The sequence below is a fragment of the Geotrypetes seraphini genome, chromosome 5 (assembly GCF_902459505.1).
Source record: "Geotrypetes seraphini chromosome 5, aGeoSer1.1, whole genome shotgun sequence".
In the NCBI taxonomy this organism is placed as follows: domain Eukaryota; kingdom Metazoa; phylum Chordata; class Amphibia; order Gymnophiona; family Dermophiidae; genus Geotrypetes; species Geotrypetes seraphini.
Window position 1 is genome coordinate 250,096,115 of NC_047088.1, and position 16,957 is coordinate 250,113,071.

At 45.5% G+C, this 16,957-nt stretch overlaps 1 protein-coding gene across 5 annotated transcripts in view; it reads left to right on the forward strand.

The window, feature by feature from the left end:
* SEMA5B (semaphorin 5B) overlaps positions 1–16,957 on the forward strand; it is a 653,562-nt gene that overhangs the window by 520,592 nt on the left and 116,013 nt on the right. For all 5 annotated transcript variants that reach the window (XM_033946987.1, XM_033946982.1, XM_033946985.1 and 2 more), the window contains 2 exons: positions 136–271; positions 5,588–5,795. In XM_033946987.1, coding sequence (XP_033802878.1) covers positions 136–271; positions 5,588–5,795 — 344 coding nt within the window. The remainder of the gene's footprint in view (positions 1–135; positions 272–5,587; positions 5,796–16,957) is intronic.

Sequence of the window (16,957 nt, forward strand, 5' to 3'; positions counted from 1 at the left end):
AAATTTTGACCTGGCTGAGAAGTAAGTCTCTTATTAGTAATTTACATGCCTATTATCCTGTTGGAAATTAATGTCTGTTATGATTGAGGTGCCAATTTCTTAATCATTAAATTGATTTCTTTTTCTCCCTTCTAGGAATAGTATAGCTGCTTCAGCTGTGTGTGCTTTTAATCTCAGCGCCATTACTCAAGCTTTTAATGGTCCTTTCCGATATCAGGAGAATCCAAGATCTGCCTGGCTGCCAACAGCAAACCCAGTTCCGAACTTCCAGGTACACACTGCAGGCTGTTAATTAGCTTCAAGCACTGCTTGGCGTTTCTAGGAATGACCTTAATAGTGCTGATGGAAGATAAAAGTGACTTCATTCCCCCCCCCCCACCCCAACCAAACCGCGATAGTTGCGCAGGCCGGAGCGCTGAATGCTCTGCGCTGGTCCCGATGCTCATAGGAACTTTATGAGTGTCTGGAGCAGTGCAGAGCATTCAGCGCAACGGCCTGCACTAAAAACCGCTATCGTGGTTTTGTAAAAGGGGGAGGGGTTCCTGTGCATTCTGAATACAAACTGGTCAATATTTAACCTATGCCTCTTCCATAGCCTCCTTTTCAGTTGAGCGCTAAGGGTCTGATTCTATAAATGGCACCTACCTTGTGTCTAACTTCTAAACACCACTAAGTGCAGTTGTCAATCAACCACTAGGCGGTGCCTAGGCGTGCTTAGGTATCACTAAGCATCCTTGTGGAAGAAGCAAGTATTTTAGGCCAAGGATTTCCTCGCTTAACCCTTCCCCCCCCCCATTTACAAAACCGTAGTGCGTTTTTTCAGCGCAGGTTTTTCAGGAATTCTATGAGTATTGCAGATGTTACTACCGTGGCAGGGGCTACAAACCGCACTACACTTCCCCCTCCCCATTCGCGGTTTCGGCAATCGCGATTTCACATATTTGCGATTTTTGGGGGAGGGGGAAAGAAAAGGAAAAAACCCATAGTTTAGCCTTCCCCCCAGTGTCTCGGTCTTACCTGGTGGTCTAGCGGGCTTTCGGGGCAGGAGCGATCTTATTACGCTCCTGCCCTATGTAGATCACCAATAGGAAATGGCTGTGGGGAATTCCCGTCGTAGTCTCAAGAGACTACAGGAACTCATGGCAGCCATTTCCTATTGGCGATCTACACAGGGCAGGAGCATAGGAAGATCGCTCCTGCCCCGAAAGCCCGCTAGACCACCAGGTATGGCCGGGAGGTGGTGGACTGCTCCGGATGCCATCTTGATGAGGGCGCCAGCACCTCTGCCTCCCCCCTTCCCACTCCTCTCCTTCTGAGGACCCGGAAATAGTGTCAGAGAGAGCTGACACCGACACGGGCAGCAAGTTCGTGATACTGCTCGCGCTGGGAAAATTAAAGAGGTACGCGGATAGGGAAGGGGCGCACACGCACGACAGGGAGGGTCGGGAAGGAGCGGGTGGGGAGGAGGACGGGTGATGGCACCCCCATCAAGAGGGTGCCCGGGCAGACACCCCACCCCCGCATATTTGAAATTGTAACCAATGAGCAGAAGGCACTTTTCAGTCTAGAAAATTTATGCAGGTAACCACATGGTTACGTGGGCCCATTCTTTTGAAAATTGTCTCTGTCTGTATCCTTTCAGAGGAACTAAAGAAAAGTAGATAGCATTTTACCTGGAAAAAAGATATCGGCCTGAAGTCGCCATTCATTCTTAACAATACCCCAATAAAAATCGTTCCCAAATTAAAAATCTTAGGAGTTATAATCGATGACAAATTAGAATTCAAAGACCATATCAATAATATAGTTAAAATATGTTTTTATAAACTACGCTTGATACGATCTATTGCCAAATTTCTTGAGCCCAAATCGCGTAATATTTTGATCCATTCATTAGTAATAGCAAAAATGGACTATTGTAATTCTTTCCTGCTTAACATTACTCAAAAAGAAAAACGTCGTCTGCAAATTATCCAAAATACCGCTATCAAATTGATTTATAACGTTAGGAAATATGATCATAGAAACATAGAAGATGACGGCAGAAAAGGGCTACAGCCCATCAAGTCTGCCCACTCTGCTTACCCACCCCCTGTCTATGCCCTAATGACCCAATTTCCTTATCTTGACCCTCGTAGGGATCCCACATGGGTATCCCATTTATTCTTAAAGTCTGGCACGCTGTCTGCCTCGATCACCTGCACTGGAAGCTTGTTCCAATGATCAACCACTCTCTCTGTGAAGAAATACTTTCTGGTGTCGCCATGAAATTTTCCGCCCCTGAGTTTGAGCGGGTGCCCTCTTGTGGCCGAGGGTCCCTTGAGAAAGAAAATATCATCTTCCACTTCGACACGTCCCGTGAGGTACTTAAATGTTTCGATCATGTCTCCCCTCTTCCTACATTCCTCAAGAGTGTAGAGCTGCAATTTGTTCAGTCTCTCTTCGTACGAGAGACCCTTGAGCCCCGAGATCATCCTGGTGGCCGTCCGTTGAACCGATTCAATTCTGCGCACATCTTTACTGTAATGTGGCCTCCAGAATTGCACACAGTACTCCAGATGAGGTCTCACCATGGCCCTGTACAACGGCATTATGACTTCAGGCTTTCGGCTGACGAAACTTCTATTGATACAACCCAATATCTGCCTTGCCTTAGATGAAGCCTTCTCCACTTGATTGGCAGTTTTCATGTCTGCACTGATGATTACTCCTAAATCTCGTTCTGCTGAAGTCCTAGTTAAAGTTTCTCCGTTCAAGAAGTACGTCCTGCATGGATTTCCGCTTCCGAGGTGCATGACCTTACATTTCTTAGCATTAAAGCCTAGCTGCCAGGTTGAGGACCAACTTTCCAATGTAAGCAAGTCCTGCGCCATATAATTCTGTAAACTGCATTCACTTACTATATTACATAGTTTGGCGTCATCGGCGAATAGTGTTATTTTACCTTGAAGCCCTTGAGTCAGATCCCCTATGAATATGTTGAAAAGGAGTGGACCCAGGACCGAGCCTTGCGGCACTTCACTGGTCACCTCCGATGTTTTAGAGAGGGTACCATTAACCACCACCCTCTGAAGTCTGCCACTCAGCCAATCATTGACCCATGCAGTTAGTGTTTCTCCTAACCCCATCGATTCCATCTTGCTTAGCAGCCTGCGGTGTGGGACACTGTCAAAAGCTTTCCTGACAGCTTTTGTAACACCATTATTTATTGATCATGTAACACCATTATTTATTGACGCTCACTGGCTCCCTATTAGCCATCGCATATGGTTTAAGGTTATGTTGCTTATATTTGGCTTACAACGAACCCCAGTTTATATCGAAAATGCTAATTCCCCACAGCTCTGCGCGTGCACTCAGATCATCTTTTCAAAATCTATTAGTTGTTCCTTCTCTAAAAATAATAGGCACTCGAAGATCAGACATGTTTTCTGTAATTGGTCCCCAATGGTGGAACTCTTTGCCCCAACATATCAAAAACGAAAAAGATATCTCTTCTTTTAAAAAATCCTTGAAAACACACCTTTTTAAAGATGCTTTTAACATTTAAACTTTCTTGATTTTATGATATTTCTTTTTTTTAATAATTACCCTGTTTCCTTTTGTTTTTTCCCTTATTTGTCTTTCTCGACATAACAGATGTATCTTTTACCCTCCTCCCCTTCCAACTAACGTCTGTCTTATCTTAATCTCAATGTTTATGTATTTTGTATTTATTTTTAATTCTATCCTATTTTATAATTATGTACATCGCTTTGTAAACAGATTCAGCGATTCATCAAATATTTAATAAACCTTGAAACCTTGAATTTTAGGCTACTATTTATCATTTGAGAATAATATGACACTTAGGACTCCTTTTACTAAGGTGCGTGAAATATTAGCACGCGCTAAACGCTAACACGTGCATGTTAGTCTATGAACATATCAGGGTTTAGCGCGCGCGTAGATTTAGCGTGCACTATACATGCGCTAAAATTCTTAGCGCGCCTTAGTAAAACAGGGGGTGAAATCTTTCTAGATTTATATCATGGGCGCCCCACTCTTTGCCATTCCATCTCATTCACTGGGATAGATCATCTTTTACATTTCTGGACTAACTAACCCAAACCTGTCCTACTTATGTCCAATATTTTTAAAAGTAGCAGTAGCAGAGCTAAAATCTTGAGTAATTTAGGCGTAAAAGAATTGGAATGTAAGAATGCTGCAAGTCAGGGTGCTGGGCTGATTCACGCTGTTACATCCTGAGGAATTGGGTTCAGTTCCTGCTGTAGTTCCCTGTGACACTGGGCACTTAAACCTCCATCATCCTAAGTACAAAATACAAGAACATAAGAATAGCCTTACTGGGTCAGACCAATGGTCCATCAAGCCCAGTAGCCCATTCTCACGGTGGCCAATCCAAGGTCTCTAGTACCTGGCCAAAACCCAAGAGTAGCAACATTCCATACAGAATCTCAAAGAATAGCAAGATTCCGAAATCCCAGAGAGTAACAAGATTCTAGAACCCCAAAGAGTAGCAACATTCCATACAGAATCTCAAAGAATAGCAAGATTCCGGAATCCCAGAGAGTAACAAGATTCTAGAACCCCAAAGAGTAGCAACATTCCATACAGAATCTCAAAGAATAGCAAGATTCCAGAATCCCAGAGAGTAACAAGATTCTAGAACCCCAAAGAGTAGCAACATTCCACACAGAATCTCAAAGAATAGCAAGATTCCGGAATCCCAGAGAGTAACAAGATTCTAGAACCCCAAAGAGTAGCAACATTCCATGCTACCGATACAGGGTAAGAAGTGGCTCCCCCCATGTCTTTCTTAATAACAGACTATGGACATTTCCTCCAGGAACTTGTCCAAACCGTTCTTAACACCAGCTACGCCAGGGATCTCAAAGTCCCTCCTTGAGGGCCGCAATCCAGTCAGGTTTTTAGGATTTCCCCAATAAATATGCACTGTAAGCAGTGCATGCACATAGATCTCATGCATATTCATTAGGGAAATCCTGAAAATCCGACTGAATTGCGGCCCTCAAGGAGGGACTTTGAGACCCCTGAGCTACGCTATCCGCTCTTACCACATCCTCTGGCAACGCGTTCCAGAGCTTAACTATTCTCTGATTGAAAAAAAATTCCCTCCAATTGGTTTTAAAAGTATTTCCCTGAAACTTTATCGAGTGTCCCCATGTCTTTGTAATTCCCTTAGATTGTGAGCCCGCCAGAGAAAGAGAAAGCACCTGCATATAATATATACAGCACTGCGTATGTCTAGGAGCATCGTAGAAATGACAATTAGTAGCAGTGATAATTGTGTGCATAATTGTGGGTGAATGCAGCCAAAGATATTCTGTAGGAGAGGCAATGCGGGTTGGATAAAAAATAAAGGTTTGTGTTGCGCAAAAAAAAACAAAAACAAAAAACAAACATACAGAAATTCATTCAGGCCATGAAAACGATAATTTAGGAAAGAAAGTACAAAAGCAAAATAAGAGCCAGGAAGCCAATGTCTCTGAAAGCATAATTCACAGCGGTGCTGTCAATTTCTGCTCCTCCACTGAATGCAATTCATTTGTCTGCCCATGCTCAGTGTGGTATCTTGAACGATGAGAGTCCCAATGAAAACCTGACCGAGAGGAGTCTGCAGGACGCCCAGCGCTTGTTTCTCATGAATGATGTGGTCCAGCCTGTCTCCGTTGACCCTCTTGTCACTCAGGACAGCATTCGCTTTTCCAAGCTGGTGGTAGACATTGTGCAGGGCAAGGATACGCTCTTTCACGTGATGTACATCGGGACAGGTAAGGACTTTCCTGCTCAGTACATGAATCGTACTCGCTATAAATCCTGCTTTGTCAAGTCTAGATAGTAACACAGAAAAATGAAGGCAGATAAAGACCATATGGACCTATCTGGTCTGGGTATCCATGCAATTAGGGTTACACAGACGTCCGGATTTCCCCGGACATTTCTTTTTTGAGGACATGTCCGGGGGTTCAGATGGCTTTTCAAAACCTGGCACATTGCCTGGATTTTGAAAAGCTTCTATCAAATAGCCATCAGGCAGGAGGGCTCTGGATGCCCTCCTGCCCGACGAGAGCAGGCAGCAGGGGGCGGGGCTGGGGCAGAGCTAGGGCGGGAATGGGGGCAGGACTGGGGCATGACGGGGCGGGGATGGGTGGAACTGGGTCTAGGACAGGGATCTCAAAGTCCTTCCTTAAGGGCCGCAATCCAGTCGGGTTTTCAGGATTTCCCCAATGAATATGCATTGAAAGCAGTGCATGCAAATAGATCTCATGCAGATTCATTGGGGAAATCCTGAAACCCTGAATGGATTGCGGCCCTCAAGGAGGGACTTTGAGACCCCTGGTCTAGGAGGTCCAGATTTTCCAAACAGAAAATCTGGTAACCCTCTTTGCAATCTTCTATCCCATCCTCTCCCTTAGAAATCCAATGTGGGTGGGTGGGGGAAGGAAGTGTATTTTGAGGATTAAAATTATGTAATTATAATATTGTAGTCACATAATATGTCTTTTTGTATTAATAATTGGGAGGAAGGTGGGAGAAAATGATTGTTTTATGTATTACTTGTGTGATTAATAGTGCGTTTTATGCAGTATTTTATGTTCAATTAATTGTATTGCACTGTCAAAGTTTGAAAATCAATAAAGATTTATTAAAAAAAAGAAATCTAATGTGCTTGTCCTAAGCTATCTTGCATTCAAATACTTTTTCGTCTCTACCACTCCACCATGCATTCACCATCCTTTCTGTGAAAAACTGCTTTCTGGGGTTACCTCTTAGTCTTCCCCATTCATGTTCATCCTATGCCCCACTCATTCCAGCTCCAGAGTGGTACTCCCTGCTAATTCCAAGCAGAGGCATAGCAAGGTGGGGGGGGGGGCAGATCTCCTCGGGCGCGCAGGCGCCATCATCGTGGGGATGCCAGACCTCTCCTCCTCCCCCCTCCCCCTCCCGCTACTTCCAACTCCTCTCCCAACACGTGTGCACCTTCACCTTAACTGTAGCTCTTCACCAGTGCGAGCAGCAAATCCAACCTGTTGCTCGCTGCAGCGTCAGCTCATCCTCTGATGTCACTTCCATGTTCCGCGCCGAGGAAGTGATGTCAGAGGGAGTGCTGATGCCAATGCGGGCAGCAAGTTGGTGATGCTGCTCATGCCGAGAAAGTTAAAGAGGTATGGGGGAAGGGAAAGGGGTGCATGTGTGTGGCGGGGGGGGGGGCAGAGATGGAGGGGGGGGCCAGAGATGGAAAATACGGCGGATAGGGGCACCACCACCCCGGGCGCCTCTCATCCTTGCTACGCCATTGACTGTAAGAGGCATAAGATAGAGAATGAGACGGGGACAAATTTGTACCCGTACCCGCAGGAAATCAAATTTTCCGCCCCGTGAGTTTTGTCACTGTCCGTGCCCCATTCCTGTAAGCTCTGCCTTAAACGCACAAGCCTCAAACACTTATGATTCTAAAGCGTTTGAGGCTTGTGCAGATGAGGACGGAGCTTAGGCATTGGTGGAATGAGGCATTATGACATCACAATCTGAGCTCTAGAATGTTGCTACTTAGGATTTTAAAGTATTTGAGGCTTGTGCAGATGAGGACGGAGCTTAGGCATTGGTGGAATGAGGCATTATGACATCACAATCTGAGCTCTAGAATGTTGCTGCTTATGATTTTAAAGTGTTTGAGGCTTGTGCAGATGAGGACGGAGCTTAGGCATTGGTGGAATGAGGCATTATGACATCACAGTCTGAGCTCTAGAATGTTGCTACTTAGGATTTTAAAGTGTTTGAGGCTTGAGCAGATGAGGACGGAGCTTAGGCATTGGTGGAATGAGGCATTATGACATCACAATCTGAGCTCTAGAATGTTGCTGCTTATGATTTTAAAGTGTTTGAGGCTTGTGCAGATGAGGACGGAGCTTAGGCATTGGTGGAATGAGGCATTATGACATCACAGTCTGAGCTCTAGAATGTTGCTACTTAGGATTTTAAAGTGTTTGAGGCTTATGCAGATGAGGACGGAGCTTAGGTACTGGTGGAATGAGGCATTATGACATCACAATCTGAGCTCTAGAATGTTGCTACTTAGGATTTTAAAGTATTTGAGGCTTGTGCAGATGAGGACGGAGCTTAGGCATTGGTGGAATGAGGCATTATGACATCACAATCTGAGCTCTAGAATGTTGCTGCTTATGATTTTAAAGTGTTTGAGGCTTGTGCAGATGAGGACGGAGCTTAGGCATTGGTGGAATGAGGCATTATGACATCACAGTCTGAGCTCTAGAATGTTGCTACTTAGGATTTTAAAGTGTTTGAGGCTTATGCAGATGAGGACGGAGCTTAGGCATTGGTGGAATGAGGCATTATGACATCACAATCTGAGCTCTAGAATGTTGCTGCTTAGGATTTTAAAGTGTTTGAGGCTTGAGCAGATGAGGACGGAGCTTAGGTACTGGTGGAATGAGGCATTATGACATCACAATCTGAGCTCTAGAATGTTGCTACTTAGGATTTTAAAGTATTTGAGGCTTGTGCAGATGAGGACGGAGCTTAGGCATTGGTGGAATGAGGCATTATGACATCACAATCTGAGCTCTAGAATGTTGCTACTTAGGATTTTAAAGTGTTTGAGGCTTATGCAGATGAGGACGGAGCTTAGGCATTGGTGGAATGAGGCATTATGACATCACAATCTGAGCTCTAGAATGTTGCTACTTAGGATTTTAAAGTGTTTGAGGCTTGAGCAGATAAGGACGGAGCTTAGGAATTGGTTTCTATTCTAGTGTATAATTATGAAGGGAATATTTAAAAATAAAGTAAAATTTCTGGAATCTCTTATGGCACATCTGGAATCTCATAGGGGCACAACACTGTGCCGTGGCACACAATTTGAGAGACACTGGGTTAGGTAAAGAGGATGGGACTGGTATGCTGCTTTTCCTGTGTAGCTTACACAATGAAAGCATACATCTGGTGGTACTCTGGAAATAATTAATAGTAGTACTTGTTTTGTACCTGGGATAATGAAGTTTTAAGTGACTTGCGCAGAGTCACAAGGAGCCGCTTTTGAGAATCACACACAGGCGTCCTATACGGAATCGCGTCTGTCCTAATGGACAAATGCCTAATCCCGCCTAACCACCGTGATTCTCATGTCACAGACGTAGTTCAGAGATTTGGGTTGCCACTGAGCTGATTTAGGCAAGGAAATCTTCCTGCAGCGATCAGCTGAGCGGCAGTGGCAGGGAACCCCACGAAACCCACCACAAGTCAGCCAGCAGGAGGTTTGTCCACTCCATCTCGCTGCCATCCCCGAACCCCACCACACTGTCCGCGGCAGGAAGGATGCCCAATTCCTCCTGCTGCAAACCCCTAAACAATCCCTGGCAGGAGGGATGCCCGCTCCCTCTTGCTGGTACCCCCTGAACCCCCCACTCCCCCAAAGTCCACCCAGACCCCCCCTCCCCAGACTTTTAATAGGAAGACCGGCCGGAGGGATGCCTACTCCCTCTGACTGACAGGCCTGCATCTTCAGAATGGCGGGCCTTCCCCTTCCTGGTGCATCCTGGAATGCACAAGGGAGGGGCCTAAAACCCTGATTGGCCCAGGTGCCTAAGACCCCTCCCATAGGAGGGGCTTTAGGCACCTGGTCCAACTGGAGTCTTAGGCCTCCTTTCCAGTTCATTCTGAGATGCACTGGGAGTGGCCTAAGACTCTAATTGGCCAGCTGCCTAAAGCCACTCCCATAGGCATCCATCCTGCTACAGACAGTGTGTGTAGGTGTGTGTGTGTGGGAGGGTTCGGAGGTGGCAGTGGAAGGGAGTGAGCATCCCTCATGCCAGCCGACTTACGGTGGGGTTTGGGGGTTTCCTGCCAAGGCCGCTCAGCTGATTGCAGCAGGGAGATTTCCTTGCCATGATTAGTTTAGCGGCCACATCTAATTGAAATGTAGGCCAGTATTTCAATGGCCTACATTTCAGGCACCTATCACGGCCCTAGGGAGATGCCTAGGGCCGCTTAAGCTCATCTAAGTTTCAAGTTTTATTAAAGTTTGTTATATACGCAATATCATATACTTCAATGCGTATAACATTTTTAAAAATAGGGGACAAAACAAAACATTTTTTATACAATTGAATACAAATTATATACGTTCTAATACATAACTGATACAGAAGGCGAGGGGGAAGAACTGCAAAGAAACATTTAGGCCACTTCTAGGCAAAACCATGGCCGAGCTTAAGCATCCCTGCGCGTCTATTTCAACTGCGAAAGACGCTAACAGTGTAGGCGGCCTGCCTAGGGGTTGTGTTTTGTTTTTGTTTTTTTTGTAGAAAGCGTGCGTCCCAATTGGCTGGTTAGAAAGCAGTAGGACACCTACAATTGGGATGCCATTTATAGAATATGGCCCTTAGGGCTCCTTTTACAAAGCCGCACTAGCGGTTTTAACGCACAGACCGGATTAGCGCGCGCTATAGCATGCGCTAGCCGGAAATCTACCACCTGCTCCAAAGGAGGCGGTAGCGGCTAGCGCGTGTGGCAATTTAGCGTGCGCTATTCCGCGCATTAAGGCCCTAGCACAGCTTTATAAAAGGAGCCCTTGATTGTATTTACAGTTTCTTTATTGTAAACCGCTATACTCTCTAATTCGCTGTATGTAAAACTTCTCTTGATTGTATTTACAGTTTAGTTTATTGTAAACCGCCTAGAAGTCGCAAGATTACAGGCGGGATATAAGAATAAAGTTATTATTATTATTATTATTATTATTACAGCAGGATGTCTGAGTTTATTCCACAATTGGTTATTTTAAACTGCATTAGGCAGACATTAGTGTCTAACCCAGCTTAGTAAAAGGGCCCCTAATTTCCTTATATTTAAAAAAAAAATTATTGATACAGGTAACTCATTCCGCATATCTAACACCCATGAAAACACAAATGTATTTATTTATTTGAAGTACTTTTATCTATAAAATATAAAATACTAGTCTTATAGCCCGTTATCTTAACGCAGGGGTGTCCAATGTCGGTCCTCGAGGGCCGCAATCCAGTTGGGTTTTCAGGATTTCCCCAATGAATATGTATGAGATCTATTAGCATACAATGAGTGCATGCAAATAGATCTCATGCATATTCATTGGGGAAATCCTGAAAACCCGACTGGATTGCGGCCCTCGAGGACCGACATTGGACACCCCTGCCTTAATGGGTGCTAGAATATATGTGTGTGTGTCTGTCTTTAATTCTTTCTCTCTCTCTGTCTCTCCTTTGCGCTTTCTGTCTTTCTTTTTCCTTGGCTGTCCACCACCACCCCTTGCCTGCTCCCCCCTGTCCATTCTCCCTTCCTTTTACCTACCCTGTCCTGCAGTAGGCCTCCCTTCCTTTTCCCCCCTGCTCTGGAGCACTGGGACACTGAATGGTACATCTTTATGTAAATACTTGAAACTTGATTTCTCATTCCCTGCAGCCCTCCCCTGTCTGTCCAGTCTAGTCTCTCTATTTTGTTCCCTTCACCTATTCCCTTCCTTCTACCTTGCAGATCTCTCTCTACCTCCTTCTTCCTCTCCCTAGCCCACAGTCGTCAGTTTGGTACTTCTCTGAAATATCCTGCTCAGATGCCGGTGGTACCGCTCCCCACCCGCCACACCCGCGCTCGGTCCTCCTTGTGGGGGGTGCAGCGGGGAACGCGGAAGTCATAAGGGCAGAGTGGAGGGGGGGGAAGAGAAGGCTCCGAACGGGAGAGCCGGCGTCGGTTTGCGTTTTTTCCTTTAGGCAGCCTCGGTCAGCATTAGGGTTTCGCCGGCCGCCAGCGGTAGACATAAAACTTTCGCGTCAAGCCGCCGCGGCCTCCTCCCAGCAGCTGCCACTCCGCACTTCCTTTGCACGGCCTTTCGCCTCGAGAGCAGGGAAGGGCGTGCATGCGCACTTGTCTTGCCTCGCGTGAGGCCAGACCGTAAGCCGCGCATGCGCACTTCCTAGCTACAGCTCACGGAAAACGGACGCACGCATAGGAAGTGCGCATGCGCGGCTTACCGTTTTATTATATTAGATAACAAACTAAAATTAAGAGTAAGGTAAATTTCACCTTTTTTTCTCCTATCTTCCCCTGTTAACCACAGTTTGAAGAAAACAGCGTAAACCAGCAACAGATAAATTCTTAGCTAGATGATCCTTAGCTTATTTCGGAAAAAGCCAGGTGCTTAATTTCTTTTGGATTCCCTTAAAGACAAAATAGGAGGAATTCATCAAGTAGTGTTAGGGTTTTAAAGTGACAGCAAATGGCCCTTACCGTGACTTAAACAGCCCTAACACGGCAGGACCAAAAATAGCGTGGCAATAGTTAAGTCGCCATGCAAATGCATGTTTTACATCTCATTGCTATGCAAATTGCCTAACACGGCTTGCAGTGATATATCGCAGGTCGCGTTAGGGCCCAGACGGGTAGTAAAATAACCCCAGCTCTTTGTGTGTGTGGGGGGTTACCCTCCCCCATGGCCTGAGTCCCCCCATGTAGGGCTCCCTCATGTATAAACTCCCCGAGCCCCCTTGTGGCTATTTTCTTATATGGAAATATGATCCCTAGTAGTCGTCTCACGAGATAGCCACTAGGGGCACCATTTTCTTTGCGGCACCAGAGAGGCCAGGAGTGAGGGAGCATTGCTCCTGGCTGCCCCCCCCCCTTCCCCACTAAATCCCACCGGACACCCACTGGACCACCATAGATTATACAAGTAGTTTACTAGAGGGGTTTTGGGTGACTGGGGTTTGTACAGGGGAGGTTGGAGATTGTGAGGGTTCAGGTCAGGGGGATCTGTACTTTGAGGGGGGTTAGGTTGTGTGTGTGTGGGGGGGGGATTTATCCCAGCAGGCCGGGAACATTGGGCTGTGGTTTTGTGTGGCCCGATGCTCCTGGGCCACAAAAATAATGTTGCTTGCTCACAGGCAGCATTATTCCTATAGGATGGGATTCATCAACCTGCAATACTGGGATATCGCAGGTTGCTGAATCCCGTGGTAAAGAGCGAACCTTTACTGTACCTTGATGAATCTCCCCCTAAATATACAATCATAAGAAAGAAAAGCATATAATAATAATAATAATAACTTTATTTTTTTATATCGCCATAACCAAAAGTTCTAGGTGATTTACACTAAAAAGAGCTGGACAATCAGTGAAATACAATAATACAGTAAAAATTAGAAATATTTATAAAATAGAATTTCAATAATAAAACTCACTAAGTAATAAACTTATCGAACAAAGTGGTCTTAATTAATTTCCAATATCATAGCTTGCTGAATACATTTACCTAACCAAGATTGTTGCCTACCAGCTTGAAATGCCAGGGTCCTATCTAAGAAGGTCTTATATCTACACCCATTAATTTTTGGATAAGCAAATAAGTAGAAGTTTCTAGTTTCTCTTGATGGTCTATGCCAGTGTTCTTCAACCACCGGTCCATGGATCAGTGCCGGTCCACAGAAATTTCCTGCCGGTCCACAGGGCCAGCAGGTGCATCAGGCCCAAAACAGTGTTCTTCAACCGCCAGTCCACGGTGCGATCGATGCGGCATTATCTTCAAGCCAGCTCCCTCTTCCTAACTGATTCAGTGCACAAAGCCACGGGCAGTGGTGCCTAAGGGCATCCTGCGCCTAAACCAGAAGCCTTCTCTTTGACGTTGCAATGTCAGAGGGAAGGCTTCCAGATGAGGCACGGGACATGCAAGGTGCAATTAGTACTATTATGGGGCGGGGTCTGGGGTGGAGATTGGGTAGAGATGGGCGGGGTCTGGCCCATGACTTAGCCCAGTGTTCTTCAACCGCCGGTCCACGGACCGATGCCGGTCCACAGAATAATTATTTTATTTCTGCCGGTCCATAGGTGTAAAAAGATTGAAAAACACTGGTCTATGCAACACAAAATGAGGAAAAGGGTAAGCTGGAGACAATCCCGATATCAGCATAAAGCAGATACTGGAAAATTAGAATAATACTCTTGCCTCCAAAGACTTGAAAATGGCAGTGTTGCTCGACTTTCCCCCTCAGCAGCATAATAGCCCCCACCAACCTGGGGAGCAGAAACCTAGATAGAGAATGAAGCCTTGATCAAGCTTTGCACAGCACTTTCTACCGAGCCACCAGGCCAGCCAAGCCACTCGATCTTTTGTCTTTATAACCAATGTGCATTTCTTTTACATTTACATCTAAATTATTTATCAACCCTCGTTGGCACAACTTATACATTTTATATTTGAATTGGCCTTTTGTTGCTCACACATCCTTTTTTCCTGTTTATAGATGTTCAAGTGCAGGATATTTGGGTTTGTCTTGATTTATTATTTAATATTCAGTCTCACATACTAAAACACTAAATCAGGCTTAAACAGCACTATAAAAGCTGATATAACAGTCTATAAAACATCTTAAAATCATGGTCAGCTGGATATTTTTGCTTACGGTGCTGTGTGACAGTGTTTTCTCCTGCTTCTTTGGTTTCCCAGCTTACTTGTACCCAGCTTCCATTTGACCTGTGGAGCCATCAGCCTTCATTCATAAATATTCAGTAATGCTGCAGGGCTAGTGTTCACATCCCCTAGGGCAGTGTCTCGCAGACTTTTTGAAGCTGTGACACGCTAAACTCAGGGCCTCGTCTGGAGGGCGTGGACGTCCATAGGCGTCGGAACGGGGGAGGCCACAGGAGCCATGGCTTTCCCAAAAATTATCAACCGGAAGTATAGTTCTCCCGACTCCCCCATCTACCACCTCCCCACCGCTGTAATTTAAAATCTTCAGCTTCTCTATTTTACTGTTTTATGACTTCCTACAGGACATGCCTCTTGCCGCGACAGGCACATCCTGTCGGCAGTCTGCCAGTGCCGGCGTCCTGTGGCACATTCAGAATCTCATCACGTCACACAGTGTGCGATAACATTGCCCAAGGAGGGAGTCCATATCATTCAGCAACTGAAGCCGTGAACATTCCCTTCACGGGATCCCCAGCTCCAGTTACAGAGTCCTGATGCAGAATCAAATCCAGGTCTTTTTATAGCAGCACACGCGTCCCACTGAGTGCCTGGCCTTTGACTGATGTATTTGAAGCTCTGAAAACTCATGCATTAGGAGAAAAAGGAACATCTTACCAGGATATCAAATTACTCATTTCATTTACTTCACTGGCTCTCTACCTTTCATCTGTTGTGACCCACCTGACAAGACAATATTCACGTTGCCGTTAGCATGTGGCCATTAACACGAATTAAATGGTAAAAGCTCACGTGCTGATCCTGCATTATGCAGTAATTACATTACATTACATTAGTGATTTCTATTCCGCCATTACCTTGCGGTTCAAGGCGGATTACATCCAAACTAAAACAAAAATTACATTCAAAATTTGAAGGAATAGAATAAGCGATGACATAAAATTTTTAAGGTAATAAAAACGTTGGGTAAAGAGTTACCAAAGGGAAGTGAAGGTCTTTAGGAGATAAGAATAGGGTGAAATTATGGGTTTTAGACAATGTTTGGTTGATAAAAGAGTATTAGAGAGATCTAAGGGTAAATAGAATGTTGGATATTGGCTTGGGATTGGTTGTGCTGGATAGGTTTTATGTGTTTTTTGAAGAGTATGGTTTTAATGTCTCTCCTGAAGGCTTTGTAGTCTGTAGTCGAAGATAACAGAGTGGTGATTTGTCTGTCCAGTTTAGCTGCTTTGTAGATACACTATCTACTGTATTTTCACGCATATAACGCGCGCGTTATACACGATTTTTGCAAACCGTGCATAACCTTGCGCGTTATACGCGTGAGCGCGTTGTACAATTTTTTTTTTTTTCATTCCGATCCGGCATCCTCCCCCCCGCTCGCGTCACCCCCCCCCCCTCGGAGAGAGCGAGACCAGAAGGCTTTGAGCATGCGCAAATGCTCAAAGCCCAGTCCAGCCCGGCACGAGGAAGAAGGAAGATCTCCCTCGCACCGCCCAGCACAGCCCAGCCCAGCAACAACGAGGGAGGATCTTCGGGCACTGGCACATCCTGTGCATTGGTGCTGGTAATGGTGCCGGTGCCCAATCGGGTAAGAGGTGTTTTGCGGTGCTGGGGGGGATGTAGGATCGTGGGGGAGGGGTGGGTGACGTGAGCGGGGGGGAGGATGCCGGTTCGCAGGCCAGAAGAGTAAGCGGGAGTGGGAGGAGGTTATAGCAGCATGCGCGGTATACGCGTGTGCGTGCTATATAAAATTTTTTTTACTGAAATGCTTTGGACCTGCGCGCTATACGCGTATGCGTGTTATACACGTATGCGCGTTATATGGGTGAAAATACGGTAATTAGCGCAGAAGCGCCCACTCTCCAATCCTTCAACACGTCTCTTGTGTGCACAATGTGTGTGTGCAAATGTCAAACTTACCACGCTGCAGGACGCCAGAGCACATCTAACAGGTGTATATTAGTCCCTAATGCAGCTTAGTAAAAGGGTCCCTATGCTAGCGAACTGACTGGCAGGATTTTGCTTCATTTTGTTTTTGGGGTTTTTTTTTGCTTTACCTTTGCCTGAAACTTATATCTGGTTTCAAAGATTATAATTTCTAAAGCCATTTACAAGGTAAATACTAGTTTACCCCTGAAAGTTTTCTACTAATTTCCATCCCTCAATCCAACAAAGGTTGCGTGTGGCACTCGCAACTTCCCCGGCATGTAACCAGATTGAACAAAGATGCGCTTGGTGGCTGTGTTTCTTGCAAGGAGGTTTAATAACAGGAGACGGCATCATGTGATAACTCTGAAGCTATCCTTAGATCATCTGACCATCAATTGATTACAATCCCTTCCCTTCGAATAATTGGAACTAAGAGGCACGACATTTTCTCAGTTGTAGCCCCACAACTTTGGAATACCCTACCAGCTCCAGCAAGGAAGGAAGCTAACCTTATGCGGTTCAAAG